This window comes from Ipomoea triloba, chromosome 9 (assembly GCF_003576645.1).
Source record: "Ipomoea triloba cultivar NCNSP0323 chromosome 9, ASM357664v1".
NCBI classification, from domain to species: domain Eukaryota; kingdom Viridiplantae; phylum Streptophyta; class Magnoliopsida; order Solanales; family Convolvulaceae; genus Ipomoea; species Ipomoea triloba.
Window position 1 is genome coordinate 29252144 of NC_044924.1, and position 27847 is coordinate 29279990.

Sequence of the window (27847 nt, forward strand, 5' to 3'; positions counted from 1 at the left end):
AGAAAAATAATATAGCAACTCTAAAAGAGATCGCATTTGATTTATTTTAATTTTATTTTGCAACAAAGTTTTCTTTTATGCACATACAAATATTGAAAAAAACTATTTTAATTACTGTTATTTAAATATAGAATTAAAAATATATATTTAAATTCAAATCAAATGAAATTAATTTAAGTTTAGTTCTTTGAACTGAAATTAAGAACAAATAAAAAATAAAGTAAAAAATATTTGTACTATTAAAATATTAAATTAAATAGAAAAATAGTTATACGCACAAATGTCATACTTATATGCTTAAATGTAATACTAATCAGAAATAGAATTTTTGTTACTTATAAGGGTAAATGTAATACTTTTAAGGAAAAATATAATACTTTTACATTTCGATTTAAAGGTATTACATTTTTCCACAAAAGTCTTATATTTTCCTTATAAGTAAGGGGCACTTGTCAACATTACTTATTATGAAAAATGTGATACTTTTTTCTGTTATAAGTAACAAAAATTGTATTCCTAATTAGTATTATATTTGAACATATAAGTATGACATTTGCATGATGCTTCGACCCGACCCGATTCGTCTCACGAATAAGGATATGTGAGACGATCACACACAAGTGTGACCCTTAATTTTTACCTCTCAACAACTGCTAAATATGAATAAAGGTTAAATATGCCACTCAACTACAAACCAAACTGTAATAAGGCCATCGAATTCAAAAAAATGTAATTGGTCGCTAAACAACACAAACTCCTGCAATTCAATTCAAATGACCTGCTTACCTGAAAGTATGCTGATGCGGCGGTTACCATTTTAAACATAATTATTTAAAATAATTAATTAAAATTCTTTATAAAAAAAACTAGAGCTATCGAAGATGAATCGTCTCCTACCGACTTTGTCTCCATGGTCGGAGACGAAGACTTTCATCTCTCTCCCTAGCCATTGAGACGAAGGCCTCTTAGTCTCTATGCGTGGTTGGAGATGAAGCCTTCGTCTCAATGCCCAGGAGACGAAGGTTCCTTTGTCTCCTTGGCCATAGAGACGAATTGAAGCCTGTCGGAGACGACTCGTCTCTGGTAGTTATTATTTAAAAAAAATTAATTAATTAATTAATTTAAAATTATTTTAATAAATTATTTTTAAAATTAGTAACGGCCACGTTAGCATACGTTCAGATAAACAAGTCATTTTTTGTCTAATTGCATGAGTTTGTGTTAAGTTACGTTGTTCAGGGATCCAATTACATTTTTTTTTGTTGGATTGATGGCCTAATTGCAGGTTTGTGTGCAATTGAGTGGCCTATTTGACCGCTAAAAATAACGTCTCTAACTTTTCATGCATTAGTTAAGTGTACAACAATTTCCTTTCCCCCCCCCCCCCTTTTTTTTTTTAATGATAAAGGAAACTCATATAGTTACTACTCGAGATGTATACTTGGTAAATTTCGTTTCTGTGTAATAATCGATAAATTATACATAGAGGTAAATCACACAAGAAAGACCCGATTTATGCGACGAGTTGGACGTAAAGAATACTGACACTAATTAAGCTCGTAACTTTTAGGCATGAAATAACGTGGAGGTGGATGGACAACAATTATTTCTGCCTACCATACCGAGCTGGGCGAAAATTCGACCAGCCCAGACAAAAATGAAATTAAGTGCCAAATGCAGAAGGAAAATTAAAGCTGAAAACTGAAGTTGAAGGAAATGAGTGAACATGCTAATACACCCACACAAAACACGCAGTAATGCAGCTGCTGAAGTAGAAGAAAACCTGGAGAGTGTTTATGGAGGCATATTAATTATCTAATGAAATTGATCTGATGATAAGATGGAGTGAGTACATGAGATGGAGACAGAGAGAACATCTTTCCCCTTGTGAAGAGGAAACAACCAACCACCACGCACCTCCATCCTTGTCCTCACTCCTACATCTTGGAAGTTTCGTTTTTGGTGAGGGTGTATTATATGCCGCTGGGTTGTGCATGCTTTTATCTATGAATTGCAGATAGATTTTTTTTTTTTTTTTTTTTTTTGGAGAATTGCAGATAGATTTAGAAACTGCATGTTGATTAAATTATTATTTTTAGTTTTTTTTTAGACCACAAAATGTCCTTGGTAAACCCTAACTATAGGAGACACCTTTAAATTGTACAATTCTTATACTATGGATCAGGGTTCATAGTGTACTGTAGACCCTGTGTAAAACTTTTCCCGATACAATATATATTATAAATTGTGGGCCTTAATAATGTGGTGCAAGTGGACTAGGCCCATTAAGTTATAAGTGGAAAGTTATACGATGGAGCAGGGTCCACAATGCATTGTGAACCCTGGTCCGAAACGAGGCGCGCATATTACAAGTTTTTTTAATTAAAATATAACTGTAATTTGAACAACAACAAAAACAGTGACGAAGAAGCAAAAACAAAAAATACACACAAGTTCATCAGATCACAAAAACACACACGACAAAAGGTGAATATTTAAACAATATTGTGAAATTTGAAAAACATGGAATATAAGAGATAATACTTGGACTTATATTCTGTGTATCCTAACATTCGAATGCACAAACACATCACAACCTGTGTTACTAACATGAATACAAAGAACGGTTGTCTAAAATACACAGAATATTGACACAAAATACACAGAACTTATCCCCCTAACATTCGAATATTACTAACATGAATATACATAATAGTTGCCTAGAATACACTGAACGTTTGCCTAGGATACACAGAATATTGACACAAAATACACAGAACTCATCCTTCTAAGATTTGAATGTTTCTAACATGAATACACAGAACGTTTGCCTAGAATACACAGAATATTTAATACAAAATACACAGAACTCGTCCTCGTAACATTCGAATGCACAAACACATCACAACTTGTGTTAATAACATGAATACACAAAACAGTTGCCTATAATACACAAAATATTGACATAAAATACACAGAACTCATCCCCCTAAACATTCGAATGCACAAACACATCACAACATGTGTTACAACATGAATACATAGAACAGTTGCCTAGAATACACATAACGATTGCCTAGAATACACAGAACTCATCTTTTAACATTTTGGTACAGGGTGCACAATGCATTGTGCACCCTGGTCCACGATATAAATTGCCGTTATAAGTTGAATTGGGGATTATTCATGATATGGTGCAAGGTAAAGACACTAGTGGGTTCATTTGGAATGAGCAAAAGCACATGGTATATGCTGAAGATGCAGTTTGGAAATCATACTTAATTAATAATTTATTTTATATGTTTATTATAGAGTCATAAGCTAAGGAAGCTACACCTTTTAGAACAAAAAGTTTTCGGTTTTATAATGAGTTGGTTGCAATATATTTTAAAGATCGTTCAACTAGAAAAAATGCACAAACAGCGGATGATGTAGTTGAAGAAATACAAGCTGAAGAACAAAATGATATAAGAGTTGATACAGATGACAATGCATTTGTTGGTTTGGATGATTTTGATTTCATGAGTACACAGGTTGAGCCACAAAATGATGGAAGAAAAATAAGCAATTCAAGTAAGAGAAAAAGGAGTAACGATGAAGCTATCGAGATATGTGCTGAGAGTATGCTTAATGCTGCAAAGCTAATAAGCAATACAATGTCAGAAGTTGGTAAGAACTTGTCTGAAGGCCTTCAATATGATTGTGATATGGATATGTTTCAGAAGCTTGATCGTGTATTATCATAGGTTGATGATTTGACTTTAGATGAAATGGACCTTGTTTTGTTAAAGCTCACTGATCATCATAATAAAGTGGCTTTTTTTCTCAGTCTTGATCCTGATCGAAGACTATAGTGGATCAGAAGATTTCTTGCTGGCCATTAATATCATTATTCATATTTATATTTTATGAACATTGCTACTATCATTGAATTGTTTTGAGTATTTTGTTTTAAAAAAACTTGTGTTATTCTTCTTCTGAATATTAATAAATATTCTTATGATATATCGATTACCAGTTGATTATGAAATGATGGTAAATTGATGCATAATAATAATAATAATAATAATAATAATAATAATAAATTTTGTACAAGGGCATTTATGCCTTTTAAATATATATTTCATTTCTATTCCTTTAACCAATCAAACGCTGGAATACAATTCCCAAGTCTATTCCATCAGCGAACCAAACGCTGGAATACAATTCCTATTCTATTCCTTACCTATTTCATTTTTTATGAAATAGTATTCCTATTCCTTTAAAATTCATTCTGTGAATCAAACATGTTGTTTCAATACTTTAATGATAACATTATCATTATGGTTTTATTTATAAATCCTGAATTGTTTCCAATTATGTTTGTGGCAATGCTTAAGATATGAAAAAAAAAAAAAATTAGGCAACTGACTATTGCCATTATTGTACATTTATTCCATAATTCATTTAGTCTTTGAAATTATGATTAATGTTATTGCCCACATCTGGTTATGTATGATTCATACTCTTTGAATTGTTTCATGCATTTGATCACATTAAGTGCATAATATTAGGTTTAATTATGCAATTAGGGTTTTTGAGATTTTGATTTACAAATTACAACATATTCTTTTGGTTTGATACTTTTAAGAGTCATTTCCTTGTTTGGTCCTACTGTTATTAGGGCATTGACAATTTTAGTCCACCTCATTAATTTTTGCCACATTGTAGCCAATTTTATTTAGTCATTGCCACTTTTAGTCCACTATTAGAATTTTCGTCAAATGGCCGTCCAAAACAGGGATATTTTGGTCTTTTCATGCGGTTGTGGTCTCCTTTACCCCAATAACCTCATCCTCGCCACTGCCAACCACCAGTCTAATGAACCCCAAGGAAAACTCCGTAACATCGCTGTCGGCTTCCATACCGCCGTTGGAGTCAAGCAACAGCACCACCACCATGTCACACTTAAAAACCACCAAAAAATGCCACAACTAGCTCTGCAAACAAGGCTGGGGCGCCATGGCTGGAGTCGTAACCGCTGGCGCATTTTGCCTAGGATTCGTCACACTCGCCCTAATTTGGGTATACTCGAAGAAATTCAAGAACGTGAAAACCTCTGAAATCTTAGCCTCCGACATCATCAAAATTCCCAAGGAGTTCACCTACAAGAACCTCAAATCCGCCACCAACTCCTTCGATTCCACCCGAATCATCGACCACGACGCCTTCGATACCGTCTACAAGGGCATAATCCCGAAAAACGGCGAGGTCGTCACCGTTAAGCGATGCATGGGAGAATGGGAACTTGGTGGAATGGGTATGGAGTTTGCAAAGAGAAGGGAGATTACTCTCAGCGGCAGATTCATGGCTGAATGTGGAATTCTAGAAAGGAGAAATGAGGAGAGTTCTTCTGGTTGGGCTCGCTTGCTCTTACCCGGACCCCATGGATAGACCTTCCATGAGAGGAGTGGTGCAGATGCTGGTGGGGGAAGCGGAGGTGCCATTGGTGCCCAGAGCTAAACCTTCCATGAATTTCACCACTTCTCACCTTCTCATGACTCTGCAAGACAGTGCTTCTGACGTGAATGGCATGATCGCCTTCTCCCCATCCTCCTCTAAGACTAGCTTCACTGGAATAGATATAGTCTAATTCTTATTAATAATAATAATAATATTATTATTATTATTAACCCAGAAAACCTGGAAGAAGGAAGAAGAAATCCATCTTTTTGTTGAAGAAAGAGATTTGAGAGAGAAAAATCTTGAAGAACTCTTCAGTTAAAGCACAACAAGGGGTAAAGGAGACCACCAAAGCATGAAAAGACCAAAATACCATTGTTTTAGATGGTCATTTGACGGAAATTCTAACCGTGGACTAAAAGTGGCGAGGGCTAAATAAGACTGGCCACAATGTGGTAAAAATTAATGAAGTTGACTACAATTGGCAATGCCAGAATAACAGTAGGACCAAAAAAGGAAATGACTCTTTTCAAGTGCATTTATTTTAATTTGTTTTAGTACATAGCTTCTCCTTTGAGTGCAAAAATTTGATCTTCAAGTGCCTGTTTTGTAGCCTTCAAGTGCATGTTTTCCTTTCTAAGAGTGCACAATTAATTTTCTTTGAATTTTCCCTTTTAGTGATCCTCTTTATGCCTTCAAGTGCTCAATTTCATGCCTACAAGTGCATGTGTGTCTTACAGTTGTGTTAAAAAAAACACTTAGCATTGCATTGAACCCCTTTTTTTTTCCTTCTAGTACATGTTTTTAGCGTTCAAGTGCACGTTTTGTAGCCTTCAAGTGCATGTTTTCCTTTCTAAGAGTGCACAATTAATTTCTTTCGAATATTTCCTTTTAGTGTCTTTTTTTTTCTCCCTTGCTTTCTAGTGATATGATCCTCTTAATGCCTCCAAGCGCTCAATTTCATGCCTACAAGTGTATGTGTGTCTTACTATTGTGTAAAATTTAAAAAAAAAAATACTTAGTATTCGAGTGAACCCTTTTTTTTTCCTTATAGTACATGTTTTTAGCTTAACTAATTTCTCCTTAATGGTGTGTTCTTGTTCAAAGATGGAGAATGCAATTTATAGGTTGGAGCTTAACTAATTTCTCCTTTAGTGAATAAGCTCTTGAACTAACACGTAGTGACATTGAGTAATTTTCTCCCCAAGAGCAGAGTGATGATATAAAGCTTGAACTCATTGGGTATATAAATTTTGAACTTAATGTGCAAATCAGTTTTTACAAAACCCCGTCACCCCTATCTCAAAATAGACTTTTCAAATCCGTCAAGTCTATCTCAATATAGACTTTACCTCTATCAAGTCTATCTCAACATAAACCACCTATTACAGGCTACAGAGTGAATTATAGTTATTTATTTTCACAAATTAGATGTTAGTCTTTTCATGATTTCGTTTGACCACCTTAGTGGTATCCTTCATGAATTCTTTACCTCAAATGTTTTAAACCCATCTCTCTCGATGTTTCAACGATGGCCTTCCAGTTTAAACCTTTTTGTGAGAGGATCTGCAATATTCCTCTCAAACTTCACATATTCCATTGCGATTATCCCATTGGAATTAACTGCCCTACAAACTCATATCTAACTCTTATGTGTCTTTTCTTCACATTGTAGACACTATTCTTTGCAACACAAATGACAATTTGTGAATCACAATGAATGGATACTGAAGGTGCTGGACACCCGGCCCCCACAATGACATATTTGCCAACAAGTTTCTTAGACAATTGATTCTTGGCTTGCTAGGCCAAGTGCTATGAACTCTGTTTCCATAGTTGACCTAGCTATGCAAGATTGTTTGATTGACTTCCATGATATGGCTACTCCGCACATTGTGAATACATATCCACTAGTAGAGCTAATATCCTTGATGTCATTTACCCAGTTTGCATCACAAAACACCTCTACTATTGCTAAAAATCCTCTATAGTCAGGACCCTAGTCCATGGTACCTCTTAGATACTGAATCACTAGTTTCGGTGCTTTCTCGTGTGAGTCACTTGAGTTTTAGAGATTGAGTTTGTTTACTGAAAAAGCAACATCAGATCTAGTAGAAATGCTATTTTCACATCCATTTGGTGGACTATCAACCTGTGTAAAGAAGCTAAAGCAAACAAAGCACGGATGGTTGTAATTTTTGTTATAGGTGAATATGTATAAAAGTAGTCTTCACCAAATCTTTGGATGTAGCTTTTAGCTACAAACTTGGCCTTGAATCTCTCAATAGACCCATCTAACCCTAATTTTCTTTGAAAATCCATTTGCAAACAATTGGTTTGCATCATTTTGGAAGACTTACCAATTCCCTTAAGATTTTCATGCTTAACATGAAACATTCTCTTTTACAATTATATTATTCTCAGTACCACTTAGAAACTTATAGGAAAGAAATATAAGGAGTTAATTACCCCTCGGAATGCAACACTTAGAAATACTTTTTCTCAAATGTACTTGACCTCTTACCCATATTAGTCTTTGGTGCCTAGCTATATAACCGTGACTCCTTAGTAGATTGAGCTATGCAAACTTTATATCAACGCTTCACTTCGTTAATACACACTTAATAGTGGAATATATTTCAACCCAATTGGCCTGGTTACCTCAACCCACTAAGGTCGTTTCCGTTTATAAATCTTCAAGATGAGTCAATTAAGATTTTAAATAATAATAAATGCTCTACCTTTGGCAGTAAGCCATAAAAATAATGTCGTTTGGATGCTATACTCCAAGTTGAACAACAAATATAGTCATAAGTTTCGCATACTATTCTTGAAAGAAATTAATATATATGATATGCAAAGAATATATTCAAACTGTTATTTGTTAAAGAATAATTTATCCACATAAATATTAACAAGGTGAGTTCAACATATAATAGCTTAATCATTCAAAGTTGTTTCAACTTCACCATTTTTCCTTCACTTTAAATAATGCAAAATCAATGCAAATTTTATATTTATTCTCAAAAGAACACATAGTCTCCTACTTATTTATAACATGGTAATTTAAATCAACGCTATTATTACACTAGCTACTTAAGCAATACCGATTCGCAAGTCAATCTCATTTCAGGTGCGGATCAAGTCGCACTTCAACAAGCCTACATAATCGATTAACATCCTACTTCTTAAGAACTCCCAAGTTGAATAGTAAATTAAACCAAGATTTATTTAAAAATCATCTCCCAGCTAGCTAGAGTATTCAAGAATGATGACTCTTCCTTGTTACTATACCAACAAATTACATTTAAAGCCTTTGATATGCTTATTATCTTTATATATACAAATAATTTCAATACATGATTCAAATATTTAGAATCATGTGACTACAAATTATATACATGCATATCATATTCAATATTTGAAGGAACAAATAACTCCCACTAATAAATTAATCATGTGTATGGTAAATTTATGTTCCTCAAGTATTTAACACATGTGAACAATTTTCAACCCAATTTCTTGACCTTTCATCAAAATAAAGAATTTGACTTTTGAACAATAGATTTGGAGACTCAAACCCAATTTTTTGCTAAAAATCAAGAGAACTAGTCATCAGCTCAGGTGAGTTCTAAAGTAATCTACCCCACATTTAAAATTTCAAAATGCAAGGAACACCATATATTAATGTTAATATTCTAAGTACAAGAAATACATGCTTCTTAATTAGTTATGTACGCAAATGTGCAAACCCAAAAGAAATAGAAGATGAAATTTAAGGATGCATGCATGCAGGGTTAATTTGCCCTTGGTGGCCACACGATTATCTGCCCTAATTTCGTGGGTATGCATCTGGAACAGAACACATGCTTAGTCTCAACCATGCAGACAAGGAGGAAGTAAGACTGATTCGGACAGATCCGAAACTTAAGGAAAAATAATCTTTATTCAATGGTTTTATTAATTTCCAACAACATATTGTGATTTACATAAAAAATGAGAAGCATTTGATACCAACGACATTATATTGTTATAGATCCAGTTGATGAGAGGATGGCTAACGTAAGAGGCATTAATGTTGTTGTTGTTCTTGTTGTTGTTTGTCTCATTTGTTTAGTTGCATGCACAAATTCCACTGAAATAGACTACGGCGCTTTAGCAAAAGGTAAAATTCCTTGTAGTGCTAAAAACAAAGAAAATTGCAAGCCAGGCGAGGCAGCCAATTCTTATACGCGAGGATGCAATCCGAATGAGCATTGTCGTTCCGGTTGATCGTTGCCGTTCATCTCAAAGTTTTGAAGTATGTAGTTCCACGCCGCCACCCACTCTAATTCTCCTCAAAATTATGTTTTATTTTACTTTTGTGTAATAATTAACCAATAGTGTCTAAGCTTTTTGGAGGCAAATGAACAAATTTCATACATTTGTGGTTGTAACCCACTTTCTTCTTTCTTATTTTTTTTCCAGAAAAAAAAAATGCATTCATTATTCAAGAATGTGCACGGGTAAACACTATATTTTATTAATAAAATTGGTTGTTTTTTTTGTTTGAATACTATGAGGTTAAACCTGTGACCTCTCACTTGGAATAACAAGCAAAAAGGGTGAAGGATGAAATTGGTAGGTTGAAAGGTTGAGTCGTGTAATCACTATATTATCATTAAAACCTTATTTTCTACCTTCCTTGGTGCTAGGAGCGTTGTAGCCTAGGTTTTTGGCCCAATATAAAACAAGCTACGTCTTCAAGTTTGAGTACTCAAATAATGAAACCCGGCGAACAAGAACAAAGCTTTGATCACCGTAGGCTAAGAAAGGAGGAGGAGCAGAGTTCCGAGAGAGAAAAAGAAGATTTTCGTTGTTGTAAAATCTGCTGCTCAACAAGTGCACACATTGGTCAGGAGGACCTCCTCGATCATGGGTGAGGATGTGCACATGTCGTATCATACAAGTGCACACATTGATTAAAAAACATGCATACGCATATATGAGTGCACACTCCATATTTGTTTGAATTAATGTACCCGAAACCACATAAAAGAAAAATTCATGCATATGCCTTCATGACATACACTAAGACATGTGAGTAACACGGTGAGATGCACACACAATTACACATACATGCACATAACCACCGTCTAAAACAACTTAGTACACCGCAGTCGGTTGTATAAAACTAATAAAAGGGAACCATGAACACAACAATCTTGCCTACATCCATAACCCAAAAATTGGTCCCCAAATCCGAAGTAATCAAGCCACAAATCCAACAGAATCAAGTGACTCAGTACGTTGAGGAATTACAATCACATAAAGTTCCTACCATAATTACAACATCTAAAATCAAAGATAAAATCAACAGAACATATACCATATGTTTTTAAAATACCAAAGATTACTAAAACATCACTGGTAATTAAATGTCCATAAAAACATAATTAAATAGAGAATTAATCTAAACCATTAAAAATCAAAATACCAAAGATTACTAAAACATCACTGGTAATTAAATGTCCATAAAAACATAATTAAATAGAGAATTAATCTAAACCATTAAAAATCAAAATACCAAAGATTACTAAAACATCACTGGTAATTAAATGTCCATAAAAACATAATTAAATAGAGAATTAATCTAAACCATTAAAAATCAAAATACCAAAGATTACTAAAACATCACTGGTAATTAAATGTCCATAAAAACATAATTAAATAGAGAATTAATCTAAACCATTAAAAATCAAAAGACATTAAATAGAGAATTAATCTAAACCATTAAAAATCAAAAGACTAGTTCATAATTCTCACCTAAGAAGGGTTTTATGTATGTATTATTTTTCCCAAACATTTTACACTAAATTTTTTAATTGAAAGGCGACGCTAGAAAGAGGGCTTGAACCTCCGACCTTATGGTTAACAGTCACACGCTCTAACCAACTGAGCTATTCCAACTATATTATTTATTGAATTTATATTTGTATTACTCTAAATCACTCAACCCTTAGCTTGTATTGAAATTTCTATTCCATCCATGCCGACCGGGGATTTGTAATCACCCGCACCGCACACAGGCCATCTCCCGCTGATGCCAGGCCCGTCCACCGCTGAGCAAGATTGTTGCCGTTGTAGCCTGTAGGTGGCTGCGACTGTCGACGGGGCATTCGGCTTGGAGATGTTTAAAGTATTTGCAAAAATTGACATTGTGAGTCATTATTTTGTGGTAAAAATATTAGTAGGATCTACTTTTAATTTGAGTTTGGTCAGAGTGGATTCGGATATTTTTAAATGAGACAATGAAATCGATAAATTAATAAATTATACGTTTAAAATGTACAATGGATGAATGAGAAATTCATTATCAAATAAATATACACATTTGAGTTAGAAATATAGAGAGAAGAAAGCTTGGAAATGGCTTCTTCCCACATTGGAAAAAGGATGTGGATTTGCATTAATATAAATAGAATTCTCTTATTAAATGAGTTTGAATTGTATAATATTAAGAATTCTTCTCGTTCATATGGAGGTGGAAATCAAATTCAAAATGAGTTTGAAAAAAACTTGATTAAGTTCTTGTACCTGTGACCTCGAGGTCACATGGTTTCTAGTGGGTTCGGGAGTCGAGGTTTGTTCTCCAACTCGTGTTTACCTTCTTTCTCTCTCCATGAATCTTTGAAATAAATTTTGAATTTTGACCTCATTGTTCCAAGCCATTTAGTGTCTAACTCCGATCCCATGTTTTGGTTCGTGTAATCGTGTTCCTAGTGGGTTGCGCCTCGACCACTAAGAGCAAAGGGTATGCACCGATCTCAAATTCTTGAAAATTTTGAAAGACATTAATTCTTCCATTGTTTTCGTAAGTATAAACCTCCCCAAATCAGCTGTTACATGTATGATCGATAAACTAATTTTTTCTCTTCATGAGGCATCTGAGTAAGTCAACATGTTGCGTCTTAAAGCTTACATAGATATTAATTATATAATTTTTTTTTTATTCTAATCTCTTTTTTTTTTTTTTTGGTTGTAAAATAGTACAATTTTTTTTATTAGAAAAAGAAAAAAGTGTCAAATTGATTATCTAAATTTAACAAATAGAGCAATTAGGCCCTCTAACAGAGAAAAAGCTCCAACAATATATGCTCCATAAGCAGGCAAAAAATTATGGAGTATTCCATTATTATTTATTACTTACTCCGTATTAAACAAGTTATCATTGATGTGGCATTGACTAAGTTAACATGGGACATGCTAATGCTTACATGGGTTTTAATTAACCAAATTTTTATAATTTTAATTTTTATTTGTATTTTGTTGAAAAACTATTAAAAAAAGTTTTTGTTTTTAAAAAAAAAATAAATACATCAACCAATTGTCGTGTTGTTATTGGCTGGTGGTTGCATATGTTGACAAATAACTTGAGGTTATCCGTAGTCCAAAGAGACAACTATAGTTACCTTTGTCTCTAAATCTAGATTTCTTTAAGGTCTAAATCTGGATAGACAACTATGTATTTTTTTTTAAAAAAAAAAGAGTTTATTATCGAAATAGCCCCTCAATTATTGCGAAATTATCAATTTGGTCATTGACAATTTTTCGTAACCAATTAAGTTTATCGATTTTGAAAATTTTAACCAATTTGGTCCTCCGTTTATATTGCCGTTAAACATCCGTTAAATTATATGATATATTGCCGTTAAATTGTATATATGAATATAATCTCAGCGAAAGTCTTAATCGAAACCATATAATCTCAGTTGAAGTCTTTTCAACTGAAATTATATTCATATATATAGCGTATATGACATGAGAAATACGAGTAATAATACACTATACATGTGAACAGACAATTCTACCCCTTCATTTGACCTCAACTTAACCCAAATTTGACGAAAAGACCAACATTGGAAAGAATTTGAAAGTCAAGAAACTTAAATTGTCTAAATTAAAAATCGATGACTAATTTTAGAAAATCAACATAGTCGAAGGACTATTACTGGAATTAACTCTAAAAAAATAGACATCAACATTTGTTGATGCCCCATGTCTAATTAAAAAATATCTTATATTCTCCACAAGATAGAGAAATTTCTTCCATTTTGGGACAGAAGATGCATGCTTTGGAGGGGAAAATAAGAAGTATCTAACGCTAGAAGGAGGGCTTGAACCTCCGACCTTGTGGTTAACAGCCACACGCTCTAACCAACTGAGCTATTCCAGCTTTGTTAAAAATGTGGTACAAAATACTATTAATATGCTATAGAGATCAGACAATCAAAGCACCCCATTTAGAGGAGATGCAATCCGATTTAGCTTGATATGCATCAATATCTATTTTTTATATTATTTTTAACTCAGAATGTACAGAGTTATTTGGAATTGAATTTTTTTTTTTTTCATTTTAATTTACATATGCTAGTAATAAGTGATAATAATATCGAATAGTATGAGTTGCGCGTACGTGTTTATCAAATCTAGGCAATTATATTTAAATTTTATTTTGAATATTCAAAATTTTGAGTTTTAATTTGGATAGTGTGAGTAACAATTGAGATAGTAATGAATCGAGTAACACGGAATATCTGATTCTCCCTAAATTTAAAAGGACAAGTTCAAGTAGTTGATAATCACAATTGAGACAAGTGAATATTAGCAAACCATGCATACCCAACACCTGATAGTGTTTTGTATATATATATATATATATATATATATAAATTAATTTCATCCTTGCATCTGTAAAAATCGAACGAATCATATCAGACTTTTTAAAAAATGTGATGGAATTTTTGTAATTACCGTCAACTTTTCACTGTGCAAACTTGAACACTTAAATATGAAATATGTAACAATTAAATATGTAAACCTGGATAAATGTTAAAAAAAAAATCAATGAAAGATCTAAATTTCAAATCTAAACCGGAAATGGTAGACCCTAAGCAGTAAAAAGTGACCCGCTAAACCAAATTAAACAAAAAAACTCGATTATAAACACTAAAATCGAAACCTTAAGTGCAATGCACTTTCTCACTTATTTTTGCAAGTGTAATCTTTTAATACTAAATATGCGATATGTTAATACTAATAAATGTGCAAACCTAGAAAATTGTGAAAAGTGCATATATGTTAGTACTAATAAAAGTGCAAGCCTAGAAATAACTTAATGATAGAGTGGGTATCCTACGTAGCCATTGTTATCCCTAATTACATTTAATTTTAAACGCAAGTAAGAAGAGATAGTATTACTTATAGGCCCTGTTTGATAAATAATCAGCTTATCAGTCAATTTTAGCTTATTTGACCACTATTAGTTGTTTAGTTAATAAGCTTTTTGTAACTTCAAAATACTAAAATTCAAAAAGCTACTCAAAGTAGCATTTTCAATTAACTTTTTGAGTAAAAAATTATACCAAACAGCTATTAGCTAACAGCTAATCTATCAAATAACTTTCTACAATCAGCTAATATTATCAATTAATCATACCTTTTAACTCAATCATCCAACCCAATCAACTAACAGCCATTTACCAAATAGTCATAGTATTGTGGCGTAATATCAATAGTAGGAGTATTAAAATGACGATGGAAAGATAAATAGATAGAGATAACAATCTTGTACTTAGCCTTAGTTAGGTAGGTGGTAGGAGTTTATAGATAGGTGCAAGGGTGGATGGTAGGAGTACTATATGACGGAGTAGATAATGATAATTATTGATGAAGTTACGAGTACTTTTGTATTTTGAAAATTTGGAAAATAAAGAAAAAATGTATTTTTTTTCAAATGTTTTGTTTTTCAAATGAAAAATGAAAAAAAAAATGCTAAAAACAATTAAACACTTCTTTTTTTCTTTTGGTTTTTTTTTTTTTTTTTTTTTTTTTTTTTTTGGTTATCCACTCTTACCATTCTTACCAACCATTTCATGATATGGTAAAATCCTAGATATTAATTTATCTTTTTAAATTTTACTAATATATAGTATTTTGCCTGATCATAGAATGGTTGATTTGTGAATGGTAAAAGTATAATTGTGTGGCATGGTTCTTTTTATAAAATAACGAAAAGTTTTCTAGTTATTAATAAGAAGTTATTCCACTTCTTTAGTTTAATCTGTATAATGATTTACCTATTGATGTTATTAAAAAAATAATATTATCTTATTTTATTATTTTATGAGAAATTTAATTAAAGTCGTAATATATTCATTGGAATAACTCAATTTTTAGCATTTGTTAGGAGGCAAATTTTGTGGTAAATACTCTTGCTACTAGCCTACTATTGGCTTGTTAAATGTTATGTGATTCTTCTTCTTTCTTTCATTTGTAAAATGATTTTTTCCCATGTTAAGAAAAAGAAATATTCCCTTATTGAAGGCAAATCACATGCTTTGGATGGCAAGGAAAACTCACAATATTACTCAATAAGTCAATAGTGTGAACAAAAATATTTGCTAGACTATATAAATAAATAAATTATAAAAGTACTCTATCTTGGCCCATTTGGGTTCTCCATTTTTTAAAAAGATTTTATAATTTCATTATTTGAGGGTTGATTGAACTAAATGGATGTAGAATGAATTTTTAATCCTAAATTATTAATTAGTAAAATTAATTAATTATTTGTGCTAAAACACTAAGAAATGTTGGGAATTGAGGTTCTAAATTGAACCAATTTCGAACCGAAACCTAACCAAACTAAATGTTAAACCGAATGGTTTCATTTTTTTAAACCGAACAAATCGAAACCGAAAATATTGAACTGAATACCGAAACACTTACTCCTATTCTCGGGTAGCGATTGCAAGTTTTTCTCACCGCCACTAAAGGGGAAAAAAAAAAGTTTCTTTCCAGAGCCATGAATCGTTATTGTATAAAAGCCAAATTGTTTCACTATTATTCTCATAGCATGGATTTAATTAAACGCTAGGACTGGCTATCTGGTAAAAATTTGATTATAATTTCCAAATCCTAAAAAATGAGGGTTAATGTGGAAAAACGCTAGAAGGAGGGCTTGAACCTCCGACCTTATGGTTAACAGCCACACGCTCTAACCAACTGAGCTATTCCAGCTTTGTGTTCTATTGAGAAGAATATATTATTTCAATAGTAAAGAGCAAATCGTTAATCAAGTTCACTTCCCTCAGAGAAACCAGGACGATGTAGCAAAGAATGTGGAAAAGAGTTTTTGACCTCATCTCACGAAGGCTTTTTTCTTCAAAGCCAAAAGTACCAAACCTCTACTATTTTCTCCATTAATCAATCTTAAAATAATAAACAATGATACTTTAGGCAATGATGGAGTTTAATTTATTGTGGCCATGCTAACAGAAGTTATAGGCCAGGCAAGCCAATGAATCCTATAAGATAAGGGTGTTCTTTAATTATTTGTTGTCGATCACCAAAAAATTTTATAGGCCATAGTGAAACTAGCAAGGTGTACGTATAGCAGTGACCCTTCTAGCTAGTTATCCCAAAAAAATTTATTGGTACTTTTTATTACGGAGTAATTATTTAGTTAAATGTGAACAGGAATCATGAGTTGTTAATTGTTTATTGTAAAAATCCGCTCTCTCTTAAATTAAGGGTACGGTCTATGAGGATTTCTCACGTCTTGATGGAAGAGAATAAGTATCCAGACTTTAATAATTTCTTACAAATTTAATTTGGACCAGGTGGTCCATGAGGATTCCTCAGGTCTTAATAGAAGAAAATAAGTATGCGGACATTAATTTCTTGCAAATTTGGACCAGGCCAGGTGAGAAACTAGGGAATAGTAGTTCTGAATCATCCTCTAGAAAAAATGAAGGATCTTTTGTTTGACGCTCTCGGAATCTCAATTCAGATGACTAAATGGTAGTGATGACCTCTATGTTACACATACAAATCAAATTCAAGTATCACTATTAATTTACTTTCTTGCATTTTATGTTGTGTTACACGTGTGATAATTATTCTTTTCGTATCCGGTATCGCATATTTTATTACAATAACTCACACATAAATCAACATTATATTAGATTATAAGTGTTGTTCCGACTAAACTTATTACAATGAGACATAATTAGCTAAATTAGTATTGTTCCATAAAATCTAAGTATTTATTATAAAAACACCTCCATTTTTATCACAAAAGCAAAACTAAGCATTAAGAATTACATAAATTATTCTCACATTATATTGTGAAAGTTTAAGCATTATACATAAGGTTAACAAACACAATGTAATAAAGTATTACAACAAGTAACAATAATAGAAAATGACTCTTGATGATGCTGCCATTCCATGCTTATAACACTGCTTACCCTAATACTCCTTATTCGATCCACTTAGGCCCCCATTTATTACTTCCAATAAAAATGATACATAACAACCCCCATAAAAATGATCTTACAATGTGATCCTGTGCACACATTGTATGTTACCTTGTAGATGGATAGGGATTTCTACATTATTTAGAGGACTTTATTTTTCCTTTTGATTTCTCGATTATCTCATGCTCGATCGACTTTGATTTTTTCCACTTCAAACGTTCTACTTTTGGTACAAAATTTCAAAACGACCTCATATGCAGCTATAACCGAGAGAGTAAAAGTAAAATAGGTATGGGAAAGACAGCATTTCATGATAAGATCAACCTTGGAGGATTCCCAACTTCAATCTCCTAATGGGACGGAGAACGTTCTTCCATTTTCTAGAAACCATAACTCTTGGAGTTGGTGGAAGTGAATATGGAGACGACTCTGCAGTACTGATGAGGTCAATTTGGGATCTTCCCTTTATCATGTCCACTTCTCCATCCTCATTCATGATTATCATGTTGTAGGGGAGTTTCTCTGCGTAGAATTCAATGTTCTTTCTGTCATGGTGCCTGCATTTTTTTTTCTTTAAATTACATCATACAAATATACATTAATTATATACAAACAACTAATTATATGTGAAATTCAACTTTTTTTGTGTTCAAAGATTTTTAAGTTTGGGTGACTAGGGGAACCCACGACCACTAGGCCGGCGATGGTATGTACTAGGTAAACTCTACTACTCCTATATAATAGTTCACAAATCAGATGAGAAATGTAAATTGTACTAAGAACATCCTATATGTAATAGACTCCACCGAGAAAGTGTTAACTAAAACCGAACTCGTGACCTTTTGATGTGAGACAATAATTACGCGTAAAACTTAAATAACTAGATTATTGATTCATAATAAAGTCTCAAGTTTTTGCTCTCTATATATATTCACAAGAGCTAATTTCACTCTTAATCCTCAAGTATAATACTAATCATTATGATCATGTTTGGTAACATAGTTTATCAGTCAATTTTGTTTGACCACTATTAGCTGTTTAACTCGGTTAAACAATCAATATGAGTGCTTGATTAATTAGCAACAGCTTATTATTCCAAAATGCTAAAATTCAAAATTCGATAAGTTTTTTAATTTGAGAAAGTCATTTGGTATATAATCAGTTATCAACTAATAACTAATTTACCAAACACTTTTCTTCACTCAACTAATGATATCAACAAGTCAAATCCACTAACTCAATTAGCTAACAACTATTTACCCAAATCCCTATGTGTTATTTTTAGCCTTAATTTGGGATTAATAATAACACCTTGTCAATAGTTTAAAACTAAATTTAATTAATTTTGAATTCACTGAGCAAGTTTCTTTTTGAAAAAAATAATTAAGTAACTCTTGTTCACACAATATATTAATTATTGTAAACTGTTATATCAAATCCATAATAAAGAAAGAAAATAAAATAATTATAAAATGTAATATAAAGAGAGGAATTTATAATATTACTTGTCAAAGACCACCAATGTTGGTTGGAGACTTGCGATTATCTCCGTTACTCTGCTTCTCACTGGATGGCACATCTCAGTTTTGATCTCACACGAAACCTATATATATAGAACACACCCAAAAAAAAATCATTAATAAATTATGGTTGTTAGTTTAAATAATACTTTAAGGAGAATGTATTCAAAAAAAAAAATACTTTAAGGAGAATAAGTGGGTAAATAGCATTTTGTTTTAATAAGTTTAAGAGTTCAATTAGTACGTTTTTAAAAATAAAAAATATAAATAATTTGAAGATCCAATTTCTTTTTGATATATAGCTAAAAGGGTTATTTCACATTTTTTCTAAAAATTATGAAAAGTTTGTAAATTCAATTATTGTGTGAGCCCTGATCCATAATAATAATAAAAAATACATTTTTAATATACTAAAACTCTAAAAGTAATTATTCGTGTATTGAATGTACATTATACAAAATAGTGTAATTTTCATGAATATAACGTACATTTTTAATATATTAAAAGTATATCATTTGTGTACTGAATATACATTATTTGATAGTATGTGTACACAACTGGACTATAATAATGATTGATAAAATGAATGAAGGTTCAAAGTTAGAAATCCATACCCCATAGGATTGGCATAGATCCATCAAGAATTGGACTTTGAGGTGCTTTGGATTACTTCTTCGCTCCCCTTGTTGTAAATCTTCACAATTCACACTCCATATTTCGGACCATGTCTTAGCCGACTCTACAAAATGAAAACAAATAAGAAAAACAAAAATCCATTAATTATTTGTGATTTAAGTATTATATTATTTCAATGTACATTATAGTTAATTATTATATTGATCAAATAATCATGGTGTGCTAAACTTGGTCATGTTTTTAAGATATATTTCTTCAAAACTTTGAAATCTTTATCCTTAATTAAAGTTGTATCATATTTCTAAAATAAGATTAAATAAAAGGATTCTCAAATAAAAGTTATAATGTCACAATTAATGCATATATTGTTAAATTTTTTCATAAAAGCTAAACTAAAAATTAGATTGCTTCATGTCTTGAGAGCTGCGATACCCAAATATGAGCTAACAAGTAACAACCCGTTTAGTTCACTTGTGATTTATTTCCTCAATAATGCAAAGATATTTGAGTTTTTATCAATGTTGTAGTAGGCGCTAAGCGCTAATTGGACATCTGGGGGTACCGAGACTCTAATTAAGTGCCTAGGGCACCTAAGTGCTGCCTAGACGGTTGAGTAATTATTAAATGAAAAGAAAAAAGGTCGTGGGTTATGAGTTGTTAAACTATTATAATTTTCAATCTAGTAAATTACATATACTAGACTGTTAGTTGAGTACATGATTGTAATAATATAGAAGAGGAACAGTTGAGCAGACAATTGAATATTAAAAAGAAAAAAAATCGCTCGGATGAGTTAGACACTGACTCGATGGAGTTGGGCGCCAAGTCAGCCGACTGACTAAAAGCCGCATAGGGTTAAAATCGCCTCGACCTAGGAAAACCTAAGTCTATTTTTGCAACACTGATTTTTATACTAATTGTTTTCATTAATTTCTTTCTTACCCTTCAAACAGTAAAATATAAAATCCGTATTTACTCCATTTCATAAATTTTAAATCCCATAAATTGTTTTTCACCAACCAAATGTACAACTTACCCAGAAAAGTGAGATAGGGATAGATGCCAATGATGGAAAGAGTGCAACAAGGCTTCATCACAACATTCTTCAACACCCACTCAAGAGTTTCAAGAGGGAACTTCTCCAGGGCAGCCATAAAAATAATGACGTTCTTGGGGAAGTTGTTGTTCTCCGGCACCGGTGAATCCACTGGTTGCTGCGGCGGCGGCGTGGAGCAAGGAGGAGCTTCACTCGCCGTCGCCCTAGACGAAGAAGCTCGAGCTGATGCTCCTTCCATTATATGTCAGGAGACCATATATATATGAAAGCAGCGGTTGTGGAGTTGCTAATGAAAGCAAGCTCTTCTTTGAAGTGATTGGAGGGGGGGAAGCTTCATCGATAGGGTATGAATCGCTTATATAGGAGTATGCATGAAGGGGCATGCTGGTAATTTAATTTTAATGTGGACAAAGATGTCCATTTGGCTACTATTACAATGTTTTGTGTGTGTATATATATATATATATATATATAGAGAGAGAGAGAGGGTTGCACAAACTCTCGTCCATGTAGGAAATGAGAACGCTTTACAGTCGTCCACGTGTCCAGATCAACGAATCAGATGCAATTTTAAAAAAATGACGCTGTGGCATTTTCGTAAATAACTGGAACTTTGGTGCACCTAGTTTCACTTACAAGTGCACCTAGTTTCACTTAAAAGTGCACCTAGTTTCACTTACAAGTGAACCTATTTTCGCACATATTTTCACTTACAAGTGCAAGTAATTTACCTTATTAATATTCATGCACCTATTTTCACAAATACTTTCACTTACAAATGCAAGTAATTTACCTTGTTAATATTCATACACCTGGGTGCAACCTAGGTGCACCTAGTTATAACATAGGTTGCACCTAGTTATAACATTAGGTGCACCTAGTTATAACATTAGGTGCACCTAGTTATAACATTAGGTGCACTTAGTATTGATGCTCACTGTACAATTCACTTTCATCTGTAATACATTTTACTTGCATCTGCAATATATTTTACTTGCACTTGTGCAAGTAATTTACTTTGTTAACATTCATGCACCTGGTTGCAACCTATGTGCACCTAGTTATAGCAATAGGTGCACCTAGTTATAACATTAGGTGCACTTAGTATTGATGCTCATTGTATAATTTACTTGCACTTGTAATACATTTTACTTGCACGTGTGCACCTATTTTCACTTGCAGGTGCAAGTAATTTACCTTGTTAACATTTATGCACCTGGGTACACCTATGTGCACCTAGTTATAACATGGCGTGCACCTAGTTATAACGTTAAGTGTAACTACATTCCGGACACGTGGCGCGTTGTGATTCGTCCGCAGTTCTCTCCTGAGCGGCCAGTTCGCACCTGAACACGATCCTATATATATTACTCCGTAATAATCAAATGCGACCACATCTTCTACAAGCTTCTACACAAATGTACACAGACTAGATTGTATGCAATTTGCCCAGCATGAATGCACACAATCTTCTCTGTGTGCATTTGTGTAGTAGCTTCGTCTCACGGGACTCACGCGAAGAGGTGGTCTCACTAGAACATTAGTCCATATATATATATATATATATAAAGAGAGGGGGAGGCAAGATCAGGTGAGAACTAGTAGCACGTGAAAACGTGTGTGGACTAATCTTATTTGTACATTTAAGATCAAATGACAGATGGTAGGAAATAATTAATGAAAAATGTTAAGATTTCAAATAATTTGACCTAATTTCCACTACTACATAAATCACATATAACGTCAGGTATTTAACGTCGGTTATATGAATAACCGGCGTTAAAGGTTATACGTCGGGTATTTATTTGATGTAGCCTAGATTAAGAATTTGTTAATATAATAGTTAAATTGATAAAATTGAGCCAAGTATTGGCTAAGAAAAAATAACATAGATGAAGATCAAATGGATTTTTCTTGTCATTTTTCTACACCAAAAAGTTATAAGAAAGGCATCCAACAACAATGGATTAAAACTACTCTTCCGCTGCAAGTCTAGAATGACTTCACCATACTAATTTAGTTTGAATTAACTTGGTGATCCACACATCTATTATTTTCTTGTAAAATGTGAGGTATTTTTAATGAAAAATATATGTCAGCATTTATTGATTTAATCTCATAAATCAAGTTTATGCCATGTGGTGCATTGGATGTAACGAGAATATGAAATATCATCAAATGCTAGTTAAGAAACCATTCGAACAAACCAAACAAATTGCTTAGTTTTTTGAGATGATGATTTTCATAATTAATCTACCTTTGGTAATGTGGAAGAATGAAGATGCTTTAATTTTCTTGTCAAGAAATTCTTTAGCCATTGGATCGGAGAATACTATAAAAATTTTAGGCATTGAAATGATCCAATGAAATAGGAACAAAAGATTTCAAGTCTTTGGTAATTTCTATGCCGCCCAATAAATTAAATCAATATGAAATTATATCAAACAATTAAAAATGTCCTAATTGCATAATATAATTCTTGATTCTTGATATTTTTTACTAGATAAAAGAATGGTTTGCAAGGGATGACCGAGTGGATGAAATTTTGTATATGTGAATGAATATGTCATATGTATATATTGTTTCCAATCAAGGAAATAATATGATAGTTGCCGGTGACATTGCCAGTCGCGGTTTGGTCAACAAATAACGAGGAGTATGGTTTCAGATTAAGGATGACCACAGTTCGGTTCAAACTAAACCAGACACTATAGAAATCGAACCTGAACCATATGAATGGTTCCAGATTATTAAAATTGGGAATCGGAAACTTCGGTTCCAATTCAAAGCCGATAAGTTCTGGTTCTGAACCAAAAAAAAAAAATTATAGAAATTGCAATAAGATACCTAGGCAATTTAGTCTTTCTGACTCCATTTATCATTTCTCAAAACCTTGAATCCACGATTAGGAATCGAAATCGAATCCCGATCATAAATTCAAATTGTTGTTAGTGGCCTGTGGCGTCTCGCTGACGTACTGAACAACAGCCAATGGACAAGAGCCTATGCCCAATTGTTGGCCATTTTGGTCCAGTAAGACAGCATGCTTTAAGCCTGTTTGGTTTTTACTCTCTTGGGGCTATTTTGGTTCAGTTTTGGGGCTATTTTGATTACTTTTTCACAAATCATATCGTGAACTCTAGTTTAGATTATGTAATATAATTAGCATATTATTTACATTTAGTTTAACTGAATATACATAATAATTGTATATATATAATCTGTTGGTTTTATGACTTCTGGGTAGTCAAAGGCAGGCCAACACTACCTGTTAGAATGGCGAGAATATAGGAAATATGTAGGAAAATATAACGAGAAAATATAAGTATTGTATTGTTCAGAATTGCTTGTCCCTTACTCCATGTATAAAGGGTTTATTTATACATATTTTGGGCCTAGAGCCCTGCAAGGAATAAGAATCCTGGACCGCCTCCTATTGGGAGTCCAGGTTACATTATAACTAATAAGCCCTAATCTTGCTAATATTACAAGTGCTAAGTCCAATCCTTATCGAACTCTTATGTAGTTTTGTGATGAGGGTCCTTCTTGGCCTTTCTTGATCCAATTGCTCTTTTGGGCCGGTCCATGTAGCCCAGGTCTAATGTATTATCCATCATAATCTGTTAATTAAAAGTATATATAACATATTAACTGTATTTATATAATATGGATCAGAGTTCACAATAAGTATGGTGGTGAATTCTAGTCCACGAGATAACAATTGTTACCAGTATTTTTTAATCAATTAAGGTTTTGGGCCTCAAAATTTAGAGATGTATTTTGGGAATTTGGGCTACTTTTTGGCAGATTAATTATTTGATCCTCTAATCTGTTTAAAATTGATTTTGGGTCCTGATTTCGTAGATTAAATTTTTTAATCATTAAGGTAATTGGGTCTCAATTTTGTTATCATGAGCTATTAAAACATGGTCGATATATTAAATTTAGTGGGATACCATGGACCCGGGTCCAACTTGCAAGGTAGATCCGTATCTATTTACATATTGAATGTTCACAATTTGAATTTTAAATATTCAGTATGTAAATTGTAAACATTCAGTATATAAATTGTAAATATTCAATATCTAAATTGTGTATTTTGAACTCGGGTCAACCTTATAAGGTGGACCCAAGTCCACAGTATGCATTTTGGTTATCTATATCTATCTATACTATTAATAAAAATAAAATCTTCCATTTTAGCTTCCCGTCGAAAACACTCATATACAATTAAGGTGTGCGAAATATTGTAAAATATGGAAATACAATTCATATTCGTACTACAATTATATATAAAATGTGGTAATAGAATTCCTAATACAATTATATATATATATGTATATATATGTATGTATATATGTATATATGTGTGTGTATATATATATATATATATATGTATGTATGTATGTATGTATATATATATATATATATATGTATATATATATATATGTATACATACATACATACATATATATATATAATGTATATATATATATATATGTATGATTTTTATATTTGATATTTGAAACAAATTTATATCCATATACAATATAACTAAAAATATATCCAAAGACTTTGTGGTCTAGTGGTACCAAGTTGCTCCCTCATATGGAATGTTGTGGGTTTGAGCCTTAGTAGAATAGATAATACATATTAGCTTATTAAGTTCGTCTAAAATTTAGTTTAGATATATATATGTGTGTGCGCGCGCGCGCGTGTCGCAAGCGAAATTTCAACATCCGATATTTGAATCAAACATATATTACAATATAGCATAACTAAAAGTATTCGAACCGATAATATTTTGCGTTCAATCAAAATCTAAAACTAACTTGGTGTTGAGTTCAAGTTTTAATTGTGATAATGTGAACAATGTATAACTTTAAGTGTAAGTAAATACGAGTAGAAATAATAAATTAAAAGATGGTGATAAGTAAAATATGATGATAATAAATGTAATGGCAATGTTGCAAAAATCGCGCCTAGGCGCTAGGCGGTCACCAGTCGCGTCGAGGAAGGCCGGAATCGCCCTCCTCCGCGGCCGGGCGTTAGGCGGCTAGCCGGCCGCCCCATTTCACCCCCTCACTTTTTTTTTCTTTTTTTTTTTGCCGGAAACAGCTACAGCAGAATAGCCTCACCGGACGGAGCTACAGTTTACCGACGACGGAGAAGAAGAAGCGAAGCCGGAAGAGGGATGAACTGGGTCACCGCTGGAAGAGCTACGCCTCGCCGAACGGAACTACAAGTCTACAACCTACCGACGACGGTGAGAAGACCGCATCGCCGAACAGAGCTACAACCTACAGATGACGGAGAGAAGAAAAAGCTAACGCCGGAAGATTTACAGACGAAAGAGATGAAGCAATGCCGCTAGCCGCAGGAAATGTAGTGACGCCGGAAATGAAGCTATGCACAGGAAATGAATAACAATATTAATTGATGTTTTGGAATTGGAGAAGGTCTTTGGTATCTGTGACTCTGTGAGGCTTTGAATTTGTATATTACAGTCTCCAAGACTTGGGATGAAGTGACGCCTCAAGCTATATTTAATTATAAAATAAAAAATAAAAAATAAAAATTATTAGGCGCCCGCGCCCCCTTAGCGCCTAGGGTCTTTTTCAATCTTAGATTTTGGTGAGAATTGTGGTTACAGTGATATATAGTCAAATAGATGATATATGATTTTTTTTTTTTCATTTAAAAAATAATTTTTAAAAATTTTGCAGTTTAAAAAAAAAAAATGTTTCTAATTTTACAAACGAAAAACTGTGTCAGTAAACATATTTTCTGTTTTCTATTTTCAAATTCTTCAATCTTTTTTAAAATTTGAGAAATTTTCCAATTAGTAAAGGAATCTTATATGTTTTTTTTTTTTTTTCAAAACACTACACTCCTTACTGATTGCCATGCAAATAGCCTTTCCAGTTCAACTGCACAGCTGCTACGAAACTACCATTTGAGTCGTGAAGAATGAACCCCAATCATAGGCTTCTTGAATTGCTATCATTTGCCGCACCCACATTGATCTTCAAGCAACCCTGAGGGCGATTTACCCACCTAGTTATTGTAGAAAATAAATTTACGGGGAGATGAGATTTTTTTTTTTTTTTTAGGCCCGTAAGAGAAAACAAAATAAAGATAAACACGGTATTGCACACGCTTACTAGACAAGTGTAACAAATTTCTTTTTTGTTTGTTTTGTTTCTTCTATTTTGTTTTAAAATTTTTCATTTTTCATTTTCCTCCCCCTAGATCCTATTAGACAAAAAAAAAAAATACTGAAAATTTTTACACCTAAAAGCACAATTTTTCAGTAAATTAAATACGCTATTTGATTAGGGTTTAAGGCTTGAAGCAAACCCCATTATCCTCTATCCTCTTCGCTTCTCGCCGGCTTATCCTCCTCTTTGAAAATAGCAGGCCAAACAATCTCCGCCATACAAGTTAACCGTGAATAACATCCTATTAGGTTCATTCTTGCTACTCTATCAGATGTTTACTTGATAGGTATGGCTGATATATATATTTTGTGATATAAATTATGATTTTTTTTAAAAAAAATTGGATCAAAAGTTTAATCTGTGTTTACAAATTTTGAATACAAGTAATTTGTTTCTTCTGAATTGGATTGTTTCGTTTCTTATTTCTACCTTGCATACTCCATGTATTATATTCGTGTTCTTAATTGGCATAATCATGTCTCTATGTGTTTAAGACTTGCTATTTAGTTACTTTTGCCAATTAAGTTCTCCCACTTTTTTTGTTTTTGATTCATTTGTTATTTAATTTGCATATATGTTAAGGTTATTGGATTATGGAACCGGGGAGAGATAGAATCAGTAAACTTCCTATAGAAATACTTGACCACATCTTGGGATTTTTGCCGCTCA

General features: G+C 32.7%; 1 protein-coding gene and 2 non-coding genes across 3 annotated transcripts; all 3 read right to left on the minus strand.

Annotated features, from left to right (window-relative positions):
- Positions 1-13583: 13583 nt before the first annotated feature.
- Positions 13584-13657, minus strand: TRNAN-GUU. Its single transcript has one exon. It is a non-coding gene; the product is annotated as a tRNA-Asn (tRNA).
- A 2772-nt stretch (positions 13658-16429) lies between these two features.
- TRNAN-GUU lies at positions 16430-16503 on the minus strand. Its single transcript has one exon. It is a non-coding gene; the product is annotated as a tRNA-Asn (tRNA).
- A 1270-nt stretch (positions 16504-17773) lies between these two features.
- Positions 17774-21195, minus strand: LOC116029886. The gene is made up of 4 exons (XM_031271931.1): positions 20937-21195; positions 19879-20003; positions 19250-19347; positions 17774-18301 (listed from the first exon to the last, which is right to left on the minus strand). Exons 1-4 carry the CDS (start codon positions 21193-21195, stop codon positions 18064-18066), a joined length of 720 nt encoding a protein of 239 aa, XP_031127791.1. The 3' UTR covers positions 17774-18063.
- Positions 21196-27847: the final 6652 nt, after the last annotated feature.

What these genes read in the sequence shown, in the direction of transcription:
- LOC116029886 (XM_031271931.1), bottom strand. Translation starts at nt 21,195, where the DNA reads ATGGAAGGAGCATCAGCTCGAGCTTCTTCGTCTAGGGCGACGGCGAGT. An exon ending in TCCCTATCTCACTTTTCTGG is followed by an intron (nt 20,004 to 20,936) that starts GTAAGTTGTACA and finishes TTCATTTTGTAG; the next exon opens with AGTCGGCTAAGACATGGTCC. An exon ending in ATCTATGCCAATCCTATGGG is followed by an intron (nt 19,348 to 19,878) that starts GTATGGATTTCT and finishes CTATATATATAG; the next exon opens with GTTTCGTGTGAGATCAAAAC.